This window comes from Onychomys torridus, chromosome 9, assembly GCF_903995425.1.
Source record: "Onychomys torridus chromosome 9, mOncTor1.1, whole genome shotgun sequence".
In the NCBI taxonomy this organism is placed as follows: Eukaryota; Metazoa; Chordata; class Mammalia; order Rodentia; family Cricetidae; genus Onychomys; species Onychomys torridus.
The window spans coordinates 4927544-4942117 of NC_050451.1; the positions used below are offsets into that span (position 1 = coordinate 4927544).

The following is a 14574-nucleotide window of genomic DNA, read 5'->3' on the forward strand; positions in this document are numbered from 1 at the left end:
CTTGCGGCCACATGGTGGCTGAAGGGCTTGTCTAGCTCAATTTCAAGCAAGACACGGAGCCTCATCCTGGGCTGGGTACGGTGCTTCCCGAGGGAAGTGGAGGCAGTTTCTCCACCCTGCTGAGATTCCAGGGTAGACTCCACTGTATCAGTCCCCTGACAGGCTCCACTCTTCAGTGTATAAATTCATATCCAGAATGACTGGTCCCCTTGGCCTCAGGAGGAGAAGGCAGACCCAGGGTGTGAAGGGCATTGGCTAGGGCTCATGAGCAGGGGTGGGATGGGGCCACTGCTAGTAGTGTCTCTAAGCAGCCCCTGGTCGGCTTCCAGGTCAAAAGCCCCACCACATTAATGTTCTAGGGGTCCAGGGGAATAGGGAGGTGGAATTGTAAGCCCTGGGTCCTTCTCATGCTGAGCCAAGGGCTAATCTGTTTCCTTTCTAGAGATGAGACAGGCAAGGGAGATAGGGTCCTGGGATTCCCACCCTCCAGGAAGCCCAGAAGCAAAAGAGGGCTCCAGGGCTGAGTGGAGTCAAGTCTCTCTCTGACAGCTGCTTGTGGATTTCCCACCATCCACCTCCCAAGGGCTCAGGCCACTCCATCTGGGAGGCCCACCCTACAGGCATTTCTAGAATTCTGGGAGCTCTAACTTTGAAAGTCACGGATTCTAAAAGGAGGGTGTGGGCTGGGGTGAGGTAGGAGCTAGGGGTAGTGGAGACAGAAACTGCTCTGAAATGGTGGTGTGGGAGTTCCCACTTACCCAGATCCAGTTCCTTGCTGGTTCCTTCCCTTGGCCCCCACCTGATGATCCCTGACCTCCTTTCCAGGTTGTCTTACCCCTTTGCCGCTTTGCTGGAGCCTGGGTACTTGCATTTGTGAGTGTCCGTCATTCAGACTGTCCACATCTCAGCTAGAAGGGAATCTCCTAAGGGGGACAGGCTGGCTTGCTGCACCGGCATTGTGTGGGCCAGCTGAGGTGACTGGAGAAACTGCAGGTAGATGGCAGGCTTGGCGCTCTTCAGCTTCCTCCGCCTCCCGGCCTCCCCGCCTCCCGGGCCAGCGTTGGGTGGAGCCACCGCCTTATAAGTGGCAGACCTGGGGCAGCAGCGCAAACTACTCCAGCAGCTGCATCAGAGGGCAGCTCCTTTTTCCCAGCATGGCCCCCTCGGCTTGGGCCATCTGCTGCTGTCTCCTGGGGAGCCTCCTGCCCCACGGGGGCAGCCCCAGCCCCGGTCCCAGCCCCAGTGTGCCTCGTCTGCGGCTCTCCTACCGAGGTACTGGCCAGTGCTGCCCTGTTTGTGAGCATGCTGTGAATGCCTGTGAACGCCGTGGCTCTAGGACACCCCTCAGCCAGCCAGCAGCGATAAGGGTAGTAGAGCCAGGTCCTGCACATCCCTTGGGAAAGGCTTCCTGCTCAGCCTCCGGATGGTGCTAAGGGTGACTGTGGGCGGGAAAGGTAGACGCATCCTGGGATCCATGGCCAAAGGAGGAGACTGATACAGTGTGGAAACTGAGGAAGCTGTTACAAGGGAAGAGAGGGAGACCGAAACCTTGAGAGACCTCCGTAGGGATGGCCACAGCGATAGAAGGGGGACAGAGGGTCTGGGCAGAAGGGAGGGTACAGAGAGAGAGGGTCTGGGCAGACGTCAAGGGAGTGGGTAGAAGCCTGACTTAGTCCTGAGCCAAAGGGAAGGGAGGAGCCTCTCCCACCTCTCACAGCCTGTCCTGCCTTACCATCCAAGCTCACTTTATCATCTCCTCTCGTCTGTTGTCCTGGAGAGTCTCTGTTTCCCTCTGCCATGCAGCGTGGGATGTGTGTGTGTGTGTGCGCGCGCGCGCGCTTTTGTAGAGGTGGTCTACCATTCTGTCTAGCTGTGTGGTACTGCCTCCTTTGATAGTCTATGGGGAAAGATGATTGAGGCTAAGATTTCATTACAGACTTCTTCAATAAAAAACGTATTGCATTTATTTATCTTATCTGTTTATATATTTATTGAGAGAGAGAGAGAGAGAGAGAGAGAGGGAATGTGTTGTCCAGGAGCCCATGTGCTACGGTGTATGATGTACATGTGTGGAGGTAGGAAGACAAGTTGCAGGAATTAGTTCTCTCCACCATGTGAGGCCCCAGGGATCAAACTCAGGTGGTCAGGTTTGGCAACCAAGTGTCTTAACCTGCTGAGCCATCTCACCAGACCTGCAGATTCTCTTAGGGAGAAGAATCACCTTCTCCTGGGAACCTCACTTACAAGGTGGAAGGTCCAAGCTCGCTGTGGAGACCAAGGGGGACAGGTGTCCTTGTTCCCAGAGCTGTGGCTTTGAGAGGAGATCGGACTGTTAGAAGAGGGAAGTTTCAGAGTTTATATCAACCAAGGAGGGCTTCCTGAAGAGGCCACTGGTGCATTTGGGGATGGAGTGGCGTGCCTGAGGAGCTCTAGGCAAAGGGTCACTCTGGGCCTTCCCCCAGTGAGAAATCTGCCAGTCCTTTGGGGAGACATCACTTTCATCTCCCCAAGGAACTAGGGCAAGACCTATAACCCTTGGGGCCCTTGGTCCCTCCATCTCTGGGGTCAGCTGGAGGGCAGTGTCTGTGAGGGAGTATGGCATTCGCCCACAATCTGAGGCTGGAGTTCCGTCTGGCCGTGCCTAATCTGCCCTGGGCCGTGGCATTCCCTCTGCCTGGACCTGTCTACCTTACTGGCGGAGCCAGTCTTGCAAATGTCCGCCCTCTGCCACCCTCTTCCTGGCTCTCCGAGCTCTTTGCCAGGCTTGCTGACATAAGCTCTATTGGTAGAGCTGTCTTCCCTGGGCCCTTAGCGAGTGCAGGTAGGATCCAGGGAGGCTGTCAGCTGAAAGATCAAGGGTCTGAAGAGTGGAGGCAGGAGGGTTAGTGGGGATTTTCTTGGTAGCAGACAGCTTGGGTGCTGAGCATGATAGAAGGTGGCGACATGGCCCTGAGTCTAATCTCCAGGACCACTTAAAAAAAAAAAAAAAAAAAAAAAAGGCCAAGTGGTGGTGGTGGTGGCGGCACACTCCTGTAATCCCAGCACTCGGGAGGCAGAGCCAGGCGGGTCTCTGTGAGTTCGAGGCCAGCATGGTCTACAAAGTGAGTTCCAGGACAGCCTCCAAAGCTACAGAGAGAAACCCTGTCTCGAAAAACCAAAAAAAAAAAAAAAAAAAAGAAGAAGAAGAAGAAGAAAAGAAAGTAAACTGGGCTAGATTGGGGGGGGGGGCGGGCAGGCTGAGAGTTACTTGTACTACTTGCCCCAAGAACCATGTCCCCAAAGCCAACCAGCAATCCTGTGCATGGCTACATTTTTCCAGATGTACATGTGTGGTGGGTGCACAGCTGGGAACTCCATTCCCCCGGCTGGGGAAGCAGGCTGAGTAGCAGACCCTAACCCTCTTCCCTCGATCTCTTCTAGATCTCCTGTCTGCCAACCGTTCTGCTCTCTTTCTGGGCCCACGGGGCTCCCTAGACCTCCAAGTCATGTACCTGGATGAGTATCGGGATCGCCTCTTCCTGGGAGGCCGTGATGCCCTCTACTCTTTAAAGCTGGATCAGGCATGGCCAGACCCTCGGGAGGTGAGCGGGACTGGTGGGGTGAAAGTGGGGCACCCCCAGATGGGGGGCCAGATGGAGAACCTGAAACCTTGAGTGTAAGGGCACTGAAGCACTGGCTGTGTTTCAGGTCTTGTGGCTGCCTCAGCCAGGACAGAGGGCAGAGTGTGTCCAAAAGGGAAGAGATCCTTTGGTGAGTACTGTTGACAAGGACCTCTAGAGCCCACTCAGTACCAGGCCTTGGTTCTCAAAATGCCCTGCAGCCACTCCCCTGGTGCCTCTGCTTGGAGCATTTGGAGCAGATCCTGGGTGTTTGGGAGGCCTGGGAAGAATGTGACCCTCACCCACGTCCTCAGAGCTGATATGAAGCGGGGCTGAGCCTTAGAACCAAAGGACATGGTGCGCTTCTCCCTCACCCTTGGGCCCCTCCCTTCTCTTGCAGACAGAGTGTGCCAACTTTGTGCGGGTCTTACAACCCCACAACCGGACCCACCTGCTGGCCTGTGGCACTGGAGCCTTCCAGCCCATCTGTACCCTCATCGCAGTGGGGCATCGAGGGGAAGTGAGCCTGGGCCCAGCCCCATGAGAGATTGGGAAGCAGTGACATTTCCTCCCTGCTGCCTGAACGCTTCCCATTGAACCCGGGTTGGACAGAGCAGGGAGGGGCTTGAAAGACGCCTTTGTGCTGGGGTCCTGACCCCATCAGAGAGGCCTTGAATGAAGATTTCTTCCCCTACCCCCAGCCCCATGCTCCAGTTGCATGCAAGGGTCACTGCCTGGGTTGAGGCCCGCTTCTTTCCAGGTGACACCCTCCTGCATCCTTTTCCTACCTCTAGCATGTGCTTCACCTGGAGCCCAGCACTGTGGAAAGTGGAAGGGGGCGTTGCCCACATGAGCCAAGCCGGCCCTTCGCCAGCACCTTTGTAGGTGGGTGATACCAAGCCAGAGTGGGCCAGGAGGGTGAGAGTTGGCCTGTGGCCCTGGGAAGGGATGGGCTGGTTGCTAGGCCTGACTCTGGTCCCTTCTAGGTGGGGAGTTGTACACAGGCCTCACTGCTGATTTCCTGGGACGTGAAGCCATGATTTTCCGGAGTGGGGGTCCCAAACCAGCCCTTCGTTCTGACTCTGACCAGAGCCTCCTACACGGTGAGGCCCCCTGAGGGCAAGGCTGCCTGGGACCCACCTCTCTAACTGGGATGTTAGAAGATAGATAGACTGTGGCTCAAGATGGAGAGGTCACACCTCCAGCTCTTGGGTTGGGAGAGGCATGGTGGCTTGCCCTGTCCCATTTTTACCCTGTCACTCTCCCAGACCCCCGGTTTGTGATGGCTGCTCGGATCCCAGATAACGCAGACAGGGATGACGACAAGGTGTATTTCTTCTTCTCTGAGACTGTCCCATCACCAGATGGTGGCCCAGGTCATGTCACCATCAGCCGTGTGGGCCGAGTCTGTGTGGTAAGAGCTGTGGTGGGGTGGTGAGGTTCAAGACCAAGGTTGGGACCTCTTTCCTAGACTGTCCCTCCACAGTAGAGAAACTGAGGCAAGCATGCAGCGCTGACATCCGTACTGCTTCCTGTGGTTGGGGTGGAGGAACAGGAGGTGGGGCCCACCTTCATGGGACATAAAACCCACTCCAACCTCCCGTTCCCCAGAGTGATGCTGGTGGCCAGCGGGTGCTGGTGAACAAGTGGAGTACCTTCCTCAAGGCCAGGCTGATATGCTCTGTGCCTGGCCCTGGTGGGGCTGAGACTCACTTTGACCAGCTGGGTAAGGGAATGGCCAACCAGGGAGTTGGAATAGGGAGGGCTCAGAGAGGGTAAGTCAGAGCACTGGCAGCCGCTGTAACACTGATGCCTCTTTCTGTGTCCCAGAGGACGTGTTCCTGCTGTGGCCTAAGGCAGGGAAGAACCTGGAGGTGTATGCGCTGTTCAGCACCATCAGGTGAGCACACTTTGCTTCCTGCACCCGGCTACCCTGGCCTGGTGACACTGTGACTATTTTCTCATGTTATCTCTGTTCTGTCACGTGTCTCTTTGTTCTGGGCTCCAGTCTTTGTTTTCAGCAGACACAGTCAACTTCTGTATTACCTATTGAGCCAGCCTGGCCTGACTATCCCTGTCTGTCCTTGGCAGTACTGTGTTCCGGGGCTTCGCCGTCTGTGTGTACCACATGGCAGACATCTGGGAGGTCTTCAACGGGCCCTTTGCCCACCGAGATGGCCCTCAGCATCAGTGGGGACCTTATGGGGGCAAGGTGCCCTTCCCCCGCCCCGGTGTGGTAAGCAGCTGCTTGGAACCAGGCAAAGGAGCCCTAAGTAGATGATGCAGGTGGGGGAGGGCTCCTCCACAGAAAAGTTTCATTCAGGCTTACATTGGTCCCATGGCAGTAGTGGGCTGGACCTCCAGAGGGCTTGGGAGGAGAGCCTCTGCTATGGGCATGGCCCCTGGAGGTGGAAAGAGGCCTGGGCGTGCCATCCCAGGGACTTCAAGTGTCCCCTGTGTTCTGCTCCCAGTGTCCTAGCAAGATGACGGCACAGCCAGGGCGACCCTTTGGCAGCACCAAGGACTACCCGGATGAGGTGCTGCAGTTTGTCCGAGACCACCCACTCATGTTCCAGCCTGTGAGGCCTAGGCGTGGACGCCCTGTCCTGGTCAAAACTAACTTAGCTCAGCAGCTGCGCCAGATTGTGGTGGACCGAGTGGAGGCCGAGGATGGGACCTATGATGTCATCTTCCTAGGGACTGGTAGGAGGGCTGAACAGAGGTAACCAGGTTTGTGGGGAGGGGGTGGCTCCTTCCTTCTTGTCTCACTAACCCTTGTGCCTCTCCTCCAGATTCAGGGTCTGTGCTCAAAGTCATTGCCCTCCATGTTAGCGGCTTGGCTGAGCCTGAAGAGGTAGTTCTGGAGGAGCTCCAGGTGTTTAAGGTGAGCGTGGGTTAGTGAGAGGCTGGGACTCCCACCCTTGGGCCTGGGGTAGGTTCCAGGGGAGTGAACCCAGGGGACAGGCTCAAAATATGGCACACACTGCTGAAGAGACCCTTGGGTGCTTCTGAGTTTCTGGGAGAGCCGAGGTAGCAGCAGACTGTGGACTCAAATGCCTGGTGCTTTCTGGGGAGGGAGAGCTGAGGTGAGAGCTTTTGACACAGCCTTGTCAGGCTCATTTTGCAGTGACAAAGTGGCTGAGACTCCAAGTCCCCAAGAGTTCTCCTCCCCCATGTATCTGGACAGGGACTGTCTCTGTTTAAACAGGGGGGCTATTTTGACTCTGGACATGAAATAAATGATTTAGGGCAGCTAGCTAGTTCATGGCTGGGGAGGGGACAGTGGAACTCCGTGTCAAGCCTCCCAGTTGGCCTGGAGGCCAGCCAGGATGAGGGGACCTTTCTGGATGTCAGGAAAAGACTATCCAGACTTTGTTTGTTTGAGACAATATATCTATCCTGGAACACACTATGTAGAGCAGGCTGGACTCAAACTCAGAGAAAGCTACCTGCCTCTGCCTGTCAAGCGATGGGATTAAAGGCCTGTGTGACTATACCCAGCATTTGTTTGTATTTTTGAGACCGTGATCTCCATGTAGCTTAGTGTAGACTGAGACTTATCATATAGAGCTGGCTGGCTTTGACCACTTCCTGCCTTGACTGCTCAAGTGCTGAGGTGACAGGCAAGCACCACCTTTCCCTAGCCCCATCCAATCCTTTGCTGCCAGGAGGTAGTGATCAGGTGGGTGGCAACTGGCTCCCACACAGGGCTGGGGGAATGCTGAAAGCAGGGATGCTGTGCACAGCCTTCACCAACCCATCCTAAGACCCCATCCCTTCTCTAGGTGCCGACACCCATCACCCAGATGGAGATCTCTGTCAAAAGGGTAAGGCTGCCCCTCCTCCATGTCCTGTCCCTTAAACTTGCCTTGGATTCTATTGGAGAGCTGGGCCTATCAGATTTGGTTAGGTCTTGCAGCTAAGGCCAAGTCCAGCTGGGATCAGAGCTTCATGTGTTCAGATAAAGCCACAAAAGCCCCTGGGGTAGCCTTCTAAGGGACACAAATGGGCTTGGAAACAAAATCCAGATTTCTAATCAAAGTTACTTCTTTTAGTGGTATGCTGTATGCCCTTAACGAATCGCAAATACTCTGTCCCAGTTTGTCTTTAGGTAAATCACAGCTTATATTTGTGTGTGTGTGTGTGTGTGTGTGTGTGTGTGTGTGTGTGTGTGCACGCGCGCGCGCGCGAGCGTGCGTGCATGTGTGCAAGCATGCATACATGCATGTCTGTCTGTCTGTCTATGTATAGGCTGGAGGTGTCATTCCTCAGGTGCTGCTCACCTTTCTATGAGATGGACTCATTGGCCTAGAGATCTTCAATTAGGCTAGAGTGGCTAGCCAGCAAGCCCTGAAGCCCCATGTCTCTGGCTTCTCCAGTCTGGAATTGCTACTGGGGCCACCATCTCCTGCTCTTCTTACATGTAGTTTCTGAAGAATGAGCTTGGGCCTTGTGCTCAAGCACTTGACTAACTGAGCTGTTGCCCTAGCATCTGGGAGTAAATCCCAACTTCTTAAATTTTTAAAAAATATCCTGCCAAGCTCAAGTTGCAGTGAGCAAGTAGCTGAGTCTACAGGGCCCTAAAAGTTCTCACGGCAAATGGAGGGTGGAGATCAGAGAACAGTTTCTAGAAGCAGATTCTTTCCTTTTACCACGTGTGACATGGGGGAGCAAACTCAGATTGTAGGGCTGGGTGGCCAGTGCCTTTTCCTGCAGAACCATCTCACTGGTCCAAATCTCAGCTTTTATACTGGGATTACCATAGATGTGTCCAGCCGACATCCCACTGGCTACATGGGGCTAAGGACAGCTATGAGTGTATGGTTCAACACAAAATCATAAACTTAAAAGATGAGTTGGTTTCCTCACCCCAGTTTGTTTTTGATAACTCAGTTGCTCATACATGAATTTGCAGACTACAGCGCCATATCACAATGTCAAAAGGTTGGCCAGGCCTGCAAGGTACAGTTCTGAAGTCAGAGAGAGGCCAATCACACGAAGTCCCTTAGGCTAGCATGCAAAGGTTGACAGCAAAGAAGGTCTGAAGAAGTCTCTTATAGAAAAGCCACCAGACCACCCCCCTCCACTCACAGCCTAGCACAGGATCTGGAACACATTCAGCATCTCTGGTCTTGTGAATGAATCCGAGAAGTTCTGGAAGCCTTCCTGAAACTGATGGGTCTCGGGAAACCCTGGGGGCTGAGAGCCTGTTGGTGAAGCCCAGCTCACCATGACTCTGCTTGTGTTCCTTCCCAGCAAACGCTGTATGTGGGCTCTCCACGGGGCGTGGCCCGGCTGCGGCTGCACCAGTGTGAGATTTACGGCACGGCCTGTGCTGAGTGCTGCCTGGCCAGGGATCCGTACTGTGCCTGGGACGGTGCTTCCTGTACCCGGTACCGCCCCAGCTTGGGCAAGCGCCGGTTCCGAAGGCTGGACATCCGACATGGCAACCCTGCTCTGAAGTGTCTGGGCCAGGGCCAGAGCCAAGACAGTGAGTGGTGGGCTCAGGATGTGGGTCAGCCTGTGGACTGGGCTCCAGCCCTGGGAAGCAAGGCCTTAGAAAAGTCGTATTGTAAACAAACAAACAAACAAACAAACAAAAAACATTGTAAACAAACAAACAAAAACATTGTAAACAAAAAACAAACAAACAAAAAAACCTGTTTTCCCCGGGCGGTGGTGGCACACGCCTGTAATCCCAGCACTCGGGAGGCAGAGGCAGGTGGATCTCTGTAAGTTCGAGGCCAGCCTGGTCTACAGAGCTAGTCCAGGACAGGCTCCAAAGCTACACAGAGAACCCTGTCTCGAAAAACCAAAAAAAAAAAAGTCGTATTATAATAAAGTCCCCAGTTCCCCTATCCGTGCAGCTACACTCAGGGCCTTAGGACAGTGTCTTCTGGCACTGAGAGTGGCTTGGGACTGTTGGATGTCTAAGTATCACATAGGTATCCTATGGGAATTAGTTTGTGGTCCTCAGAGCCTGGCTCCCCGAGTTCCCAAGTTGATGTGACCTGCTCCTCTCTACAGAGGAAGCTTCAAGACTGGTGACCAGAGTCTTTGGCACAGAGCACAACAGCACCTTCCTTGAGTGTGTGCCCAAATCTCCCCAAGCTGCAGTACGCTGGTTTTTACAGAGACCAGGGGATGAGGGGACCGACCAGGTGAGTGAAGGCCCTGCCTTGAGATTCACTTTTCTCCCTAAGCTCTAGAAAGGGACTCTGGGGTGAACTGGCAAAGATCATCCTGAGAAAAATTATAACCCGGAGTGGCTATGAGGACCTGCCCATATTTCTGCTTCTGGAGGATGTACCTAGGCTGGATGTAGCTACAGTCTCTCTGGCCTGTGAGGGGGCGGCAGAGGTTGAAGAGAGGTCTATGTTGGTGTGGAAGTTCTCATCCTAACACATGTGGCTCAGCTTTGAAAGGATCTCTCTTCCCCAGAGTTTCTTTCTTTCTTTCTTTTTTTTTTTTTTTGGATTTTTTGTTTTTTGTTTTTTCGAGGCAGGGTTTCTCTGTGTAGCTTTGCACCTTTCCTGTAACTCACTCTGTAGACCAGGCTCTGCCTCCCGAGTGCTGGGATTAAAGGCATGCGCAACCACCGCCCGACCTCCTATTCCTAGCCCTATGCTTCTTCCTCAGAAGCCAGTTGTGTGCCCAAGCCCTCTTCTCCCCCTTGACTGGGAAGGTCTATCAACCCCCAAGATGGCTTCAGTCTGGGGCATGAGGCATAGCAGAGTTGGGAAGGGTTTTCCCATGGGGAGGGAAAGAGGAGGAGGAGGACTTTGATTACAGGAGGGGCTCTTCCTCAGCTCGGGAGCCAGGGAGGGCAAGCCTGGGACCAGCTGTTGGGTTGGGCACTGGTGAGACTCCCTAAAGTAGGGGGAGCAAGATGAGGTTACACAATGCTAACCACCCAGGCGGTTCACCCTCAGCGCGCAGATGCATAGACCAAAGCCCAGAACAGGGTTAGTAGAAGAGCTTGGGATCAGAGCCAGCTCTTGCCTCCCACACTCAAGTGGGCACTTAGCCCACCCCAGGCTTGGGCTGTGGGCCTCACACTGTGGAGGAGTGAACAGGACAGACCAAGACAGGGAAAGGCTAGCATGATTGCATGTGTGTGTGTGTGTGTGTGTGTGTGTGTGTGTGTGTGTGTGTGTGAATGTGTGTGTGTGTGTGTGTGGAGAATTTTCCTTAACTCAGAGTAAAATCTCATTAGATAGTACCTAACTCCTCTGCTCCCTGGGTGATCTGCAGAATTTATGAAGCTGGTGTCTTAGGGCTCTGACCTGGGGACACACAGCCATTCAGTCTTTGAAGCCTCCTTTATAGGTCCTTGTCCTGTGCTGTGGGAAGAGGAGGGCCTACCTGCCTGCAATTAGCTTATAGTCTGCCCTGAGATCCTGTTAAGCTACTAGGCCCATCTTGGGAAGAAGAGAATAGGCAAAAGAGAGGGCCCAAGGCTTGGACCCTGAGGATGGTAAATGTGGAAACACAGGGCAAAGAAAATGAGGTGAACGTCCTCCCCAACTCCTTGCTAAGGTCTCCTGTGCTCCCCCGCCCACCCTGTAGGTGAAGACAGATGAGCGAGTTCTGCAAACAGAACAGGGGCTGCTGTTCCGGAGGCTCAGCCGCCTGGATGCAGGAAACTATACCTGTACCACACTGGAGCATGGCTTCTCCCAGACTGTGGTTCGTTTTACCCTGGAGGTGATTGCAGCTGTGCAGCTGGACAGCCTGTTCCTTCGGGAGCCACGGCTAGAGGAGCCCTTGGCCTGGAGAGGCCTGGCCTCCTCTGCTTCACCCAAGACTTGGTATAAGGACATCCTTCAGCTCGCTGGCTTCGCCAACCTGCCCCGTGTGGATGAGTACTGTGAGCGTGTATGGTGTAGGGGTGTTGGGGAGCGCTCAGGCTCCTTCCGGGGCAGGGGAAAGCAGGCTAAGGGGAAGAGCTGGGCAGGGCTAGAATTGGGCAAGAAGGTGAAGAGCCGGGTGCTGGCTGAGCACAATCGGACACCCAGGGAGGTAGAAGCCACATAGTGGATGGATGAGGAGGGGTGGACAGGCTGGCTGGGAGACTCAATAACATCTTCCTCCCACCCAGCTAGGACAGAGGCCAGGGCACCTGGTTACCTCTTAGAGATGGAAATCTCTACCACCTGCAGGAAAGACTGGAGGCTGGTGGGAGGGTCCATGCACCTCAGCCTACCCCTCTCTGTGTTCCCAGTCCCAGGCTGGAGCTGGCACCGCCTGACCACTTGTAGTCCCAAGGGGCCTGCTATTTGTTCTCAGAGATGGTGTGGCTTCCGGAGCACATTTCCGGTTGTGCCCAGAGGCAAATGGGTTGGGTGGTTCTTTCTCAGCTTGCAGAACAATGGCCATTCTGAGTGGGTGTATGGGTGGCTCTGAGGGGACATATTGGCCACCCACCAGAGAAGGGGGAAGTAGCCTGGTAAGCTGGCACCTGTGAAGAAGTGCTTGCCCCACCAGAGGTGTGAGAGAAGGTGGTGGAGTGAGGAGGTCGGGGAGCATTGTTCATTTGCCTCCATGCTTTGGTATCTAGATGTTGCCTCAGTCCACCACCATCTCAGACTTAGGCAGAAATTGCTAGAACCTGAAAGTGGCCTGGCTCCCTTTTTACATCAGGAAGAGTTGTCTCACAACATGCTACCTATTTTCCAGGTCCCAAACTATCAGGCCAGGTTTGTGGGGTACCTACACCTCACCATCAGGGTCCCTTCCTGAGGGTCAGGATGAGGGTCTGTGGGGCAGAGAGAGGAAGAAGGCAGATCCAGGGTGGGGGCTGGAAGCATGAGCTACCTTTCTAAGGGTGAGGCAGGCACGCTCAGGCCTGTGAGGTTACGAGTGGGCTCTCTGAGAACTGCAGCCTGTGGTCAGGATCAGTATCCTGGGCTTTGGCTAGGGCTACAAGGAACTAGAGAGGGGTGGGTCCATGGGTCCATGACAGGTGTCCTCAAGAATCAAAGTGACATCAATTAGTTCAGGAGTCTCTGGATAGGCCAGATATTTCCAGCCCTGGAGTCTATATTTGCTATACACAGGATGGTCGTGATGGTTCATTTCTAGGACTCCTGTGTTTCTCATGCTACTCGGGATTGAACCCAGGGTCTCATGCATGCTAGACAAGTGCTGTACCACTGAGTCATGTCCCAGCTCACTCGTGTCTCTCTCTCTGAGGGGAGAATGTGGAGAAGAAAGCTGACAGAATGGCGATCCTGCTGTTCTGGGGGAGGCTGAGTGTCAAGGGCACATCTGGCTTGGGCTGAGGAGGAGGAACTTTGCCATCAGTAGTCTCTCCAGCTGGGGAGCAGGGTTGGGGAGGAGGACAATTAAATGAAAAGTTATTCCCAGCCTGAGGGTGAATAAGTTAGTGACGCACAAGATGGACAAGAGGGCAAGTCTGAGATCCCTCCTTTGAAAAGAAGGAAAAAGGAAAAAAGGGGGTGGGCAGAAGATGAAGAAGCAAGATAGAGGTTCTTGTTCTGCTGAGGTTCAAACCTTGGGTTTATTTCCTCTATCCTGGCACCGCCAGGGTGCTGGGATCTGAATGCTCACACCCTCTCCACTTTGCTCATCTGGCAAAGAGAAGCCCTGAAATCCACCTGCCCAAACCCAGGTTCCTTCTGCTTGTGGCTGCAGCCCCTTGGGATGAAAGAAGAGGAGAGAGGAGTGGGTGGAAGCCAGAGGAAAGAAGGGATGGGGAGATGGAGGTGATGGAAGGGGAGAGGAGACCCTGAGAAGACAGAAAGCGGCAGCCCAGTCCTCAGTGGCCTTTGGCCCGAGTCTACGTTTGGCAAGCTCTGGGTAGGGTCCTCTGGGGAAATGGCCCTGGAAAACACAGGGAGAAGGGAACTCACTATCCTGAACTATGTGCCCCTATACTTGGGAATAGGACAGCTCCTGCCGACAGCCAACCTCCCCGTGGTACTGGTACGAGCCCCTGGGAACACCCATATGTGTGAACTGTGTCTGTGTTAGTGTTTTGAAAGGAGCCTTTTGGCCTCTCAGTCTTCCAAGCATACTTATTGAAATTACTATTGATGTTTTTATTGTCGTGGTTGCCTTTGAGCTCTGCTGAGGAAAGAGCCTGCAAAGAAAGGGCTGAAAAAATATTTCTGTCATCCAATTATATCATGACTGTATCTGTGTGTTTTTGTACTGAGCTGATGGATATGAGCTATGAATGAGGAAGGAAGAACACTATGTGTTCCCGGAAACGGTCAGCCTAGGTGGCATTTTCCAGCAGACAGGGCAATAGACGGCGGCGGAAGGAGTCAGACGACTTTGCCTATAAAGCAAAGATTGCTCAATATGCAAGGAAAATCCCGTCCTGCGGCCTTAGAAAACTGACCTTTTTGGAACTTCAGAAGGATTTTTGAGGGGGCAGGAGAAGCTGGCAAGGGCAGGCAGGCAGGCACGTAGGCGTCTCCCCTCCTTTTTCTCACAAAAACCCTTGATGTTTGTAACTGTGCCTCTAGCCTGTGCTGCCTTCATTCCAAGCACTAATGTACATACATTAAGGCCACTAAAATCATGCCCAGACCAGGCTAGACTACAGTTTCTGGGAAGGCAGGGAAGTCTTGAGAGTAAGCTACTGGGCATGCTCAGAAGGCTTTCTGACTGCACACACCATCCCCACTGCCCCACAGACATGTGACATCCTTCCCAAAGTATGGACTACAGTGATGCTCGGGGAGATGGGAAAAACTACAAGGAACATTTCAAAGACAGAGGGACATGGAGGCCTACCTCCCCAGGAAGCTGGCCGTGGCATCTCCCTTGGAGATTAGCAAAACACGTCAGGCTTTGGTCTCATCTTGTAGGTTGGCCCTGGGGCCAGGGCCACTTTTTAACCTGGGCCCCCTCTACAAACACTAGGCTTCATTGAACCTGATGCTCCGTTGCCCCACCTCAAGCCATCATCACCACTGACTAAGAAACGTCAACATTGCGCTGA

At 53.9% G+C, this 14574-nt stretch overlaps 1 protein-coding gene across 1 annotated transcript; it reads left to right on the top strand.

Annotated features, from left to right (window-relative positions):
* Window positions 1-889: 889 nt before the first annotated feature.
* On the top strand, window positions 890-13746 carry Sema3g (semaphorin 3G). Its single transcript, XM_036199684.1, has 16 exons — window positions 890-1272; window positions 3421-3581; window positions 3688-3750; window positions 4000-4119; window positions 4394-4484; window positions 4586-4702; window positions 4868-5013; window positions 5211-5325; window positions 5430-5499; window positions 5691-5835; window positions 6071-6302; window positions 6392-6483; window positions 7385-7426; window positions 8856-9090; window positions 9627-9760; window positions 11169-13746. Exons 1-16 carry the CDS (start codon window positions 1155-1157, stop codon window positions 11634-11636), a joined length of 2349 nt encoding a protein of 782 aa, XP_036055577.1. The 5' UTR covers window positions 890-1154; the 3' UTR covers window positions 11637-13746.
* Window positions 13747-14574: the final 828 nt, after the last annotated feature.

Coding starts and splice junctions, on each gene's coding strand:
- Sema3g (XM_036199684.1), top strand. CDS start 1,155: ATGGCCCCCTCGGCTTGGGCCATCTGCTGCTGTCTCCTGGGGAGCCTC. Junction 1,273..3,420: donor TCTGCGGCTCTCCTACCGAG/GTACTGGCCAGT, acceptor GATCTCTTCTAG/ATCTCCTGTCTGCCAACCGT. Junction 3,751..3,999: donor AAAAGGGAAGAGATCCTTTG/GTGAGTACTGTT, acceptor CTTCTCTTGCAG/ACAGAGTGTGCCAACTTTGT.